Here is an 11,158-nt window from a genome sequence, read left to right on the forward strand (position 1 = left end):
TACATCATGTATCTGTTTTTGTTGAGTAGTTTTATTTTATTTTATTTTATTTTATTTTATTTTATTTTATTTTATTTTATTTTATTTTTTTTTTATTTTATTTTATTTTATTTTATTTTATTTTATTTTATTTTATTTTATTTTATTTTATTTTATTTTATTTTATTGACCAATCCAGATATTTCTTTGTTTTTTGAAATTAGCTGTCAAAGTTGAGTGGCTCATGGTACAGAAAGTGTTCTATCTCATGAATGAAGGATCTGATGTAGTTGGACGTGTGCACTAAAGATGAATGATTAATCATCACTCTACTTGATGGGGGAGCTATAATAACCACAGTATCACTTTGTCAATAACTTATGAAGCACTAACTGTAGAATTTAAATGATTCTCCTGTATTACTTGGACTTGGACACCCTAATTACCACTTGCTCTATATTTTTCATTGATGTTACTGAGAATGTACTGTATCATTGACTTATTCTAAAAAGGATAGGGTTATCTGTTTTTCAAAATAAATGCTCTAGTCTCATTTGTGCTGTCTTCCACCTCCGACATGACTTAGTGGAAAACCTCTCCCCTCCCCTCAGAGGGTCATGTGATCTTTCAGTTCAAGGTGAATCCTTTGGGATTAGCCTCTACAGTCATCATACTCAAACACACACACACACACACACACACACAAACCGATGGCCTCAATCTCCAAACACCAGGACGTCAAAAGGTAGGAAATCACACTGTTATTCTGGATTTTTATTTAAAGTTCTGGTAGAATGAAATTGAAATGAACATGGTGTATACTGGTGGGGGTTAAATGTGCAAACCTCACAGTAAGCAGGTCAGGAAGTGGTCAGTCATGATCCCTTCGCTGCAGCAGGTTGTGACTGAGTGGAGTTACTGTATAGCAACTGGGTCAGTGTCATGACCCTTTAACCTCTGACCGAACAAAAAGTTGTGGTTTTGTTTCCTATATATGTTTATGATTTATTCAGTTATTTGCTCATATAACGCTGCAATACATTAAGATCTTTTAACAATCTGAAAATCCCAGAGGCGGGTGGTCGATGTTGGCTTTTACAGAATCTGGAGACAATGGCAAGGATTTTTCATGCAGGCTTTCCTGTCATATTGTCCATCCCATATACATTTCCTAGTAATAGTAATTACATTCTATTCATAGACCGCAGCAGGTGTAGGCCCAGTTGACAGGATTACTGCTGTGCACAGTTGGTGTGAAGTGAGGACTTCCCATGTTTCACCAGCTGTGTGTCTAAATCCCCACCTGAGCTCTACAGTTTCTAAAGTCAAGCTCCACTATGTAACTTGTATACTTGACAGCAGGTAAAGAACATCTCTGGGTTGTTTATATGTTTATATTGTTTTATATGCAAATATAATCTGATTAATGTGTTTTTGATTTGCTTTCTTGTAGTTAGTATCCTTGTGTGACACAGACACATTACACATCTATTCTACTCACTATGGAATCGGCGGAGGAGGATCTGACCTGCTCCGTGTGCCGGGACACCTTCGCCCAAGCTCACCCACAGCCCTGTGGCCACAGCTTCTGCCCCACATGCATATGCGAGGCCTGGGCCAGCCAGGCTGAGGGCATAGGTCGCTTCACCTGCCAGCAGTGCCAGGAGGAGCAAGCAGAAGTGTTGTGTGACTGCTGCCCACCTGAAGCAGAGGAAGGGCAGACACTTGTGGCCATTAAGACCTGTCTGAGGTGTGAAGTGTCACTGTGTGCTGAACACCTTCAGCCCCATCTAGAAAGACCAGCGTTTAGCAAACACTTGCTGGTGGATCCGTTGGGGGACCTCTCCCAGCGGAGGTGTCCAACACACACAGAGGTATTCCGCTACTACTGCTCAGATGAGAGGGTGTACCTGTGTGGTGACTGTTTGCTGGAGGGAGGACACACTCTGCACAAAGTCAAGTCGTTGAAACAAGTGGAAGAAGATTTGAAGGTTAGTTGGAACAATAGCTGTGCATTTGTACTTTGTTTATGTTTGCATAGGGCTGCATGTTTGTTTGTGTGCATCAAGAATGACATATTTCCTTTCAAATTCATACAGATATCATTTAAGTTAATACGTGTAGGTTTTCAAGGTCAAGGAGTCAGATGATAAAAGTCAAATGTTTTGGGGTTTAATGGCTGATTAAAGAGAAAAGCCGGCCTTGGCAGAGACGTACAATCACTTTGAGTGCTTTCTTCCTGCCAATTTGAATGGCTCGTCTTATTTGTTACAACAAAACGCAGCAAGGTTGTTTGCACCTCAAAGGTTGGGATCAGGTGCAGGAGAAACTTTGTTCAATGCTTGATTTATTTCTCCCGTCACATATTTTGCCACACACCTGGTATCATGTGATCACTACTGTGGGAGGTGTCGCCGCTTTCTGGGGATATATTTAGCCCTCTATGTCACTGAGTATGTGTTTTGTCTGATAAAGACCTAACTGGTGGAAATATTGCATTAGTAAATGAATCTTTTAGGAGACAGAAACTCTGTGTGTGTGCTCCCTCTCTGCTTTGCTGAAAATTGAGTTGTATTTTACTCCGGAAAAGTTTTAAATAAAGCTTGATTGATTGAATTCGGTTGCCACACAGGTAATTCTCCAGACGCTGTTACAGAAAGTAGAGGAGAAGCTTGAACAGGGAGAACGATTACTCAAAGAGCATCAGATTGCTGGATGCACCATGGCTGTGAGTACAAACACAAAGTGTGATGATGATGATTAATGAACACAAATTGATTATTTGATACAAAGAATGAATAAAATATTGCAACTACTCTACAATTCTCACATTCTCTTTGGAGGACACTATGGAAGATGGTGACAACCAGGTGGAACGCATGGGCTCAGACCTGCAGGACCATGTGAGGAAACTGGTGGTGGCCCTGAGGGAGATCACCAAGCGGGAGAGACAGCAGGTTATAGAGCGCATGCAGGAAGACTGCTCCAGGGTGAGGGAGGACATGAGCCAGACGCAGAGCATCAAGCACTACCTGGCCTCGCTGATGGCAGAGACAGACCCCTTCCTGCTCATCTGGGTGAGGCTAAGCGCTGGATAGGCATTGGCCCCTGCAGTGTGTTGTCATTCTTATTCTAATCTGAAGTTGTTGACAGCAGCCCAATGTATTGATTTTGATATCTCATGTCAGCTATTTGGTGATTAAGTATTGGAGAGATCTACCAAGCAAAATGTAGAGAGTCACAGTTTTGCATGGACTTTAAGGATAACTGTAACCTGCTGACTATAATGTTTGTCTAAGCAGGATTCACAGGGACATTTGTTATTCTCTATCATTCCATTCAGCAAATTTGTTTTTTTGCCACGTTTTTCTCAGTAGACCTTGACTCTTTTTTTTACAGGCTTTTCAATCAGATGACACAAAGTAAGTCTCAAATAAGAGTGTGTAGTGTAGTGTAGTACGTGTATCTTTGTGTGTGTGTGTGTGTGTGTGTGTGTGTGTGTGTGTCTGTCTGTCTGTCTGTCTGTCTGTCTGTCTGTCTGTCTGTCTGTCTGTCTGTCTGTCTGTCTGTCTGTCTGTCTGTCTGTCTGTCTGTCTGTCTGTCTGTCTGTGTCTAAGTGAGTGTGTGAATACAGACAAGGAGAGACAGAAAATAAGCAAAGAAAGAACAGTAGATGAGAAGAAGATCATTTCATACAGTGACACCAGTGTCCTTGGCTACATTTATACTTTCTCAGGTCCAGTATAGGTTTCAATGCTTTGACTTTATCTTATTGGATACCTGCATTCAAACATTTTAGACCTGAAACAACAAAATAATTATATAACATGCTGGAGAAGAAGAATTTGCCTATGTTGCAGATTGGGAATGTGCGATTATGATATCTATTGGAGTGTTATGTTTACATCTTCACAAGTCCATTAAACTTACATTGTTTTGTATGTGGGGGTGCTTGTGTGTTGTAGGTTGGTAGCAGACTTGAACAGCCCACTCTTCACCCCTGACCCCATCGGTCTGGACAGGAAGCACATCCTGGAGGACATAGAGAGCGAGTATCGGCAGTTCATCACAGCGACCCTCCGCTGCCTCAGTGACCTGAAGAGGGAGCTCTGTGAGTGACAGAACATAGACTTTGACATATTCTATAATATAATCCAGTTAAAAGTGTTAAAAAAGATAGAAAAGTAAACTCTAACATCCTAAATCTCATCTGGTATTCTCATTGTACAGTAACCAGCCCCTTGACTCTGGACTCAAACTCAGCTCATCCATTCCTGAACATCTCTGATGACTTGCGCTCGGTAACACGAGTCAAAACCCGTCTACCCCGCGCTGCTCACCCAGAACGTTTTGATCACTGGCCCCAAGTCCTCACCATCCAGACCTGTGCCTCTGGGACTCACTGGTGGGAGCTGGAGGTTGAGGGATTCTGGGACATTGGCGTCTGCTATAGAAGTATCGGGAGGAAGGGGAAAGAGAGGAATGCCTTTGGGAACAACAAGGTATATTGGCCACCTGCGTGATTTGGTTTGGTTATATAAATGGGCTCCACTGATTGGCTCCCCTGATTTCACAGATCAAGTTCAGTTTATTGGTCTTGCAGAGTATTATTCAACCCTGTGAGGTCATAAGGATCGGTTTCCATGCCTTTGCCATGACCTCTACAGTTACATCAGCCTTCATACAGTTGTTTGCACATGCAGACCAGTACTCTCCAAGACTAATAAGACCAGTTTATGAAATAGGTGAAGTCCTCCTTAGATTTACTTTTATGCAATCAAAATTGGCATGTAGTGATATACTGTATGCAGACAGACCTAGACTGTGTGAGTGTAAAGCTTTACTCAGACATGTAAACACCATAGACAGAGACACAAGCATTTCGTCAATGGGTGGACATGTTGCAGAATCATACTTTGTGTATTTGGCGGGCTGTGGTTTCCTATAAGTGTTCATGAATAATCTGTTACTTTAGGTAATGACAGAAAACTTGATTCTCAGAGCAAAATGCCTGTGTTAAATGTCCAGGTATCATGGAGTCTGACACAGCAGCACGACAAGAAGTTAGCTGCCTGGCACAACCGAAGGAAGACTCGTCTCGCGTACCAAATGACCGGAAACCGACTGGCAGTAGCTTTGGACTACGCGGCAGGAACCATCATGTTCTCTGAGGTGGGGCCATCAGCCAATCTTACACACATCCACACTTTCTCAACCACCTTCACTCAGCCTGTGTGCCTGGGCTTTGGACTCTACAAAGCTGATCTTCACAGCCGCGTCTCTATTATGAAAGTGTGAGGTGGAGTGACAGGAGGCTCGTGAGGATCGAAGAAGGTAACTGTGGAGGGCACTGAGCCAGTTTAACACATTGTAAAGAGGTGAAAATGATTCCCCACCCTCGGAACTGCATATGCCTGAGCTGGAGCTTCTAGTACAAGCATATCTGGTGTGTTTTGTCAATCATGTCTTCGTCCTCCAGTTATGTTATACATGTGAATAGTTCCTTACAACCACATAGAACACTGTGGCCCATTTCTACAGACACTGTGCCAACAAGTGCTAACCTGGAACCTCCCTAAGACCAGTTTGAGACCACGGGTTTAAGTTGTCAAATTAACAGGGTGCGGACGTTCCCTTACTGCAAATAAAAGTCAGCCAGCAAAAATGTGCAAGGTGATAACACATCACAAGTCAAACGTTCTTTTGTGTCCTGCAGTTTGAAAAAGAGCAGTCTGAAACAAATCAAGGTCATATTTTGATGCGTTTCCCTGCCTCCAGCCCCCGATTGCACCGGTTCCTTGGTGCTAACAGCAGTTTCTTGGGGCAACAGCGGTTTTGTGTGTGAGAGTTCTAGTATAACTATTAAAGCAATATCTTGTGTAACCCATTTGATTGTAGACTCTGTAGAAATCTCCATAGCCGTTTGGTGTTTTCTGACACTAACACAGATTAATTGCTGGATAAATGCTTAGTCTAGCCGTAAACATGCTTGAATGCAAAAAATATTGTATTTCTATGTGACACTGGAATAATTTCCCTTCAACTGAATGTGCAGAAGGGGGAAGCTTTTCATTATTGTTTGCTCAGACTTGGGAAATGTTAATTCCAATGCATTTTATTAAAGAGCCAAAACGACTGACACTTAATGTGTAACTTTACTCTGTGAAGCTGCTCAGATGGCGCAGCATCTTCATATTCTCTTCATTTCACAGAAAAGGTGAGTGGGTGGCTGTAACAGAGAGTGAGAAAGAAACAGGGTAAATGAGAGAGGGAGAGAGAGAGAGAGAGTGCGAGAGAGAGAGAGAGAGAGAGAGAGAGAGAGAGAGAGAGATCTGAACATACTGTGGCATGATTATACTAAGAGCGAGCATCATGTTGTGAAATAATGTGACAGAGGAGCAAGAGAACGAGGATTTCTGACCGCAGCGCTCAACTGAGGACGAAGAGGCAGTTTTTTTTCCAGCTGATGTGGAGTAAAAGACATTCATCAAGCAAACGGACACAGGTGATTTAATACTGTTTATCTTTTTATGGACTGACAAAAGATTCTATAGCATAGCTGTATGACAGTGATGATATTAATATAGAAACGGTGTGAATCCTGAATTAGAACAACAAACTGCTGTATGGGTGTTTGAAGGAAGTTTTGTAAGATTTAAAAGTATAGGTTGAAATGCATGTTGGTGATCATCTGTGGCTGTATAGGTTTAAATATAGAAAATGAACAGCATCTGAGGGGAATTATGGCTCAACTCATCAGATTAACAAGAAAACAGAGAGAACAAATGAAAGAAGCGCAGAAAAAGTGTGCATCTATATTTAATACTGTATGTGTGTGGAAAACAGGCACAAGTAATGGAGACAGAGTGTGTGTGTGTGTGTGTGTGTGTGTGTGTGTGTGTGTGTGTGTGTGTGTGTGTGTGTGTGTGTGTGTGTGTGTGTGTGTTGTGTGAGGGAATGCATGTTGGGGGGGAGGAAACGTGTAAAAGCCAGATGGTCACTCAGTGGAGTCGGTCCCCCCTCTCCCTCTCCTATTCTCACTCCCTTCTGGATGCTGCATCCTCCCTCTGACAGCCATCCAGAATCTTACCTCATCGCTTCTTTATCCTCACCTCTCCTCCGTGTCTTTCAGCCCCTCCTCCTCCACACCCTACTCTTCATCACTTTGGGGCGGAAGCTGGGATTCTCATGTGCTTTACCTTATATTTTCAATCCCTCCTCTCTCCCTCCCTCCCTCCACCCCAAACCTCTTCCTCTCGTCTCCTTCTGAGGTTGTTACATTTAGAAACCTCCCCAGGTTGAGCTGTCTTTGTCATTCTTTCTCTGCTGACAGGGAAAGCAACCAGCCCAAGAAATTCTGGCAAAACAAGGGAACTATAAAGAAAAAGAGAAAGGGAATTACCAACATATGTGGTCAGTGAACAGTTCTGAATATTTCCTCTTCGATTTTTGGTTCTAAGAGCAGCTGGTTGATTTTATTGTTGCATGCTGAGTTACTTTTGCATACAGCAAACTGTGTAGAAGTTAAAAAAGGTTGTCGTTCTCTCCTTTCTCTCTTTTCTCAGAGCATTCTTTTTCACCCCAGGTTGTCCTTAGCGACAGGATCAATTAGAGATATTTGACCAAACGTCCCAAAATCAGACATGAATCCCAGATTAGTCAGATTTGATTGTACAGTCCTGCTGGCTTTGCTCCTGCTGTGGGGTCCTGTGGGGTCAAGGGGTCAGAATGACACAGAGCCAATCATCCTTGAGGGGAAATGTTTGGTGGTATGCGATTCCACTCCTTCCTCTGAGCCTGCTGGTAACGCTCTGGGCATGTCTGTCCGCTCTGGCTCCGGCCGGGTGGCCTTCTCTGCCAGCCGCCAGACCAACCACGAGCCCACAGACATGAGCAACCGCACCATGATCATCTACTTTGATAATGTAAGTGTGACATATGACTTATTTCCATATCTGAAATCAGAGGGCCAAATACTATTTAAATACAAAATAACTCATCCACCGTGGCTTAATTTTGAACTTCTCTCAATCTGTTGACATCAATCTTTAACCACTTGAATCTTGAAGGAAAAGTACTTCTACACTGTATTGTTCTACAGAGCTCGTTATGGCAGTCAGCATCACATATAATACATGTATTTTTCCGGACACCCTCCTTGATGAATGTGGAATATTGGCAGTGACGACTGTTCAGGTACATGTTGATTTAGCAGCCAATCAAACTAACCAAAAAAACATGTAAGTCCACACACACAAGTTCCCTCAAATTTGTTTCAATGTTACCTTCAGGTGGTTTAATGAACATTTTTACAGCAATTTCTTGTTTGCTGTCCAAAGTAGAGCAATTGTCTAGAGCAGTGGTTCCCAAACTTTTTCAGCAGGGCCCCCCTTTTGTAGATCAGAATATTTTCGCGCCCCCCTTTATCTGTTTCGGGCTATTATTTATATTTTAGTTTTATATCTAAAACATTGATCCCCAGTCTATTCAGGGCTAAGTAGCTTTAACCACATTCTGTAAGTGAGGTACTGACTCATGTTTTGGTAAATCATGGCATTTGTTTGGGCTCAAAGGTTCCCCACAAGTTAAATTCCATCAGCAGTGGTATGATGTTTTTCACAGAGCACCAAATTTGTGGCTGCAATGACGATTTCAGTCGATTCTACAGGAGGTTACATACTGCAGCTTTAAAGTCACTGTAGTAAAGCTAAGTCTGTTAATCTTCTGCAAATGGTCTGTGCAGAATCGTTACAGTGCTCTGTAGAAACTAAAGCCTTCTGCCAGACCACAAAGAGGGCCACATATAATTAGAGGATTGTCAGTGGGGAAAAAATATACAGTGAGAGATAAATAAGAAACGAGATGAGATAAATGCAAGATTTAAGGAATTACATTGCAGTTGTGTGACAACTGACAACTGCAGTGCACAGTAGACTTGTGATGATTGGCTTATTTTGTGAATTGTCAGGGACATGTTGGTCTTTTTATGGACATCAAAAGTTGGCCCTGTTCTCTGGAGCTGTTTGTGAGAAGTGTGAAATCCAGCTTCAGAAGCTAACAGTGTTTGTTTAGTCGGTAATGATGGAATTTGTCATTTGTCAATTAAATCCACCAAGGCAGTTATGTTTTTGCCTCAGATTGTGTATATGTGTGTGTTAACATGATGTCTCAATTTTGTTCACTTCTAGATGAAGGTTTTAACCTTTAGCAATATCTTTGGTTAGGAAAGGCCTTAGTCATGGTTTGCCTGTTTGACCCCCTAAAGTCACTAAACACAACTATATCTCATACAATCTCTACTGTACATCTATCATGTTCTCTTGCATCAGATTTTGGTGAACGTGGGCGCTCACTTTGACCAAGAGAGCAGCGTCTTCCTGGCGCCACGAAGAGGAGTGTACAGCTTCAACTTCCATGTTGTGAAGGCCTACAACAGACAAACTATACAGGTACCTTGACTAGGACAGTGATTGTGGCATACCCCTAGTACACACACCTGAACCTCTCTATTTCCTCTCTCCTAGGTCAGCCTGATGGTGAATGGCTGGCCTATGATTTCAGCTTTCGCTGGGGACCAGGACGTCACTAGGGAAGCTGCCACCAACGCAGGTCTGGTGATCATGGAGAAGGGGGACAAGGCTTACCTCCGTCTGGAGAAAGGAAACCTGATGGGAGGTTGGAAGTACTCCACTTTCTCTGGGTTCCTGGTCTTCCCTTTGTGAGCAAGGAGTAAAACAGAAGTTTGAAGACATTTAAGGGTCATAGGAAGGATTTGAATAGAAAATGGGAGCAGATAAGTTTATTTATGGAGGTGAACAGAGAGATGTATACAAAGAATCAGAGCGGCTTTGATTGTAACTGTGTACAGTGCATGAATGGATGTGTTGGTAAAAGACTGGGCAGAAATACAGTTCAGATTATGCAAATATATCAATTTCTCATCTGGGCTAAAAGGAATTGTGGAGGAAAATGATTGCACATTTGTCGAGTCAAATCTAATACTTTATGTGTGTAAATATTTGATTGGTTTATGGATACAAGAGACATTTTCTATTGTGATGAACTCATAAAGTAGCTATGTGCAATGTGGATCTCTGTGACACAAGATCCTCTATTTGATTCAATTGGAAATCTCTTAAACAATGCATTTATGTCTCACAAACCTTGTTTGTTCTGCTGTGTTTTATGAATGATGCTCCTCTATCTGCTTGTTTGTCTCCAGACACAAATATTTATTCGCAGAGAGATTTCTACCAGGACAAAATATTAAAATACATTAATCTCAGCTTGCCTCAGCATGTTGCTTTAAAAGCAGGAATGGAGAAAATAATAACAATGTTAAAATGTCCAAACGGCTGTCTCGTATGTAACTATTGTGGCACAATACTTTGAACCTTAACAAAGTTCCCTTAAAGACTGGTCTTCTGAAAAAAAAAAAAAAAAAAAAACCTAATAATCTTCACTTATAAAATAGCTAAAATTTTAAAATGAACTAAAAAAATCTATATTTTCCCTTACCAGTCATGAAGCTTTCTTCTTTAAAAAACAAAACAAAAACGTGTTTATATTGGGCGTGACAGTTTGATGTGCTCATACAATATTTGGCGACCCTCCTGGTACTCTCCCTACCAGTGCCATGGCAGCTGTTTGTAAATATAGCTCTCACCAGCAGAGTTGGCGTTGGCGTGGACCAGCAGTCAGCAGCATGGGGCAGAGTGTAAGTGTGCTGAATATCCGATCCTCCTCACTGGGCTGCAGACAGATGGAGGCCTTGGCGAGGGAGCAGGTTCATCTCTGCAGGGCTGCCGTGGATAAAGTGTGGTGTGCTGTCACATCCAGTCACTTATGCTTCACTGGGTCATGGTCACAAAATCTCTCCCTCTTCTTCTTTTTCTTCTTCCTCTTATTCTTGTTGAACTAATCTACAGAAATATAACCCCTATGACATGTTTTACAGTGTTTTGAGATGAAACGCTGATTTCTACCTTTTCTTGTAACAAATTAATAATTGTTCCTCAGAATTACAAAAAATGACATTGAATGATCAAAAATGAATATCTATCTATCTATCTATCTGTCTATCTATCTATATCTGTCTGTCTGTCTGTCTGTCTGTCTGTCTGTCTGTCTGTCTGTCTGTAAACATTTTTGTTTGTTACGTCCTCTTCATCACCCTCAG

The 11,158-nt window shown here is 41.8% G+C and overlaps 2 protein-coding genes across 2 annotated transcripts; both read left to right on the forward strand.

Annotated features, from left to right (window-relative positions):
* The first annotated feature begins 1,438 nt into the window (after positions 1-1,438).
* trim110 (tripartite motif containing 110) lies at positions 1,439-6,097 on the forward strand. Its single transcript, XM_076162352.1, has 7 exons — positions 1,439-1,970; positions 2,612-2,703; positions 2,816-3,056; positions 3,379-3,401; positions 3,945-4,090; positions 4,210-4,481; positions 5,008-6,097. Exons 1-7 carry the CDS (start codon positions 1,482-1,484, stop codon positions 5,275-5,277), a joined length of 1,533 nt encoding a protein of 510 aa, XP_076018467.1. The 5' UTR covers positions 1,439-1,481; the 3' UTR covers positions 5,278-6,097.
* A 1,525-nt stretch (positions 6,098-7,622) lies between these two features.
* Positions 7,623-9,701, forward strand: cbln12 (cerebellin 12). The gene is made up of 3 exons (XM_076162371.1): positions 7,623-7,904; positions 9,309-9,428; positions 9,504-9,701. Exons 1-3 carry the CDS (start codon positions 7,623-7,625, stop codon positions 9,699-9,701), a joined length of 600 nt encoding a protein of 199 aa, XP_076018486.1.
* The last annotated feature ends 1,457 nt before the right edge of the window (positions 9,702-11,158 follow it).

The sequence above is a fragment of the Genypterus blacodes genome, unplaced genomic scaffold (assembly GCF_046128005.1).
Source record: "Genypterus blacodes isolate CSIRO-AG114 ecotype Tasmania unplaced genomic scaffold, CSIRO-AGI_Gbla_v1 ptg000120l_1, whole genome shotgun sequence".
NCBI lineage: Eukaryota > Metazoa > Chordata > Actinopteri > Ophidiiformes > Ophidiidae > Genypterus > Genypterus blacodes.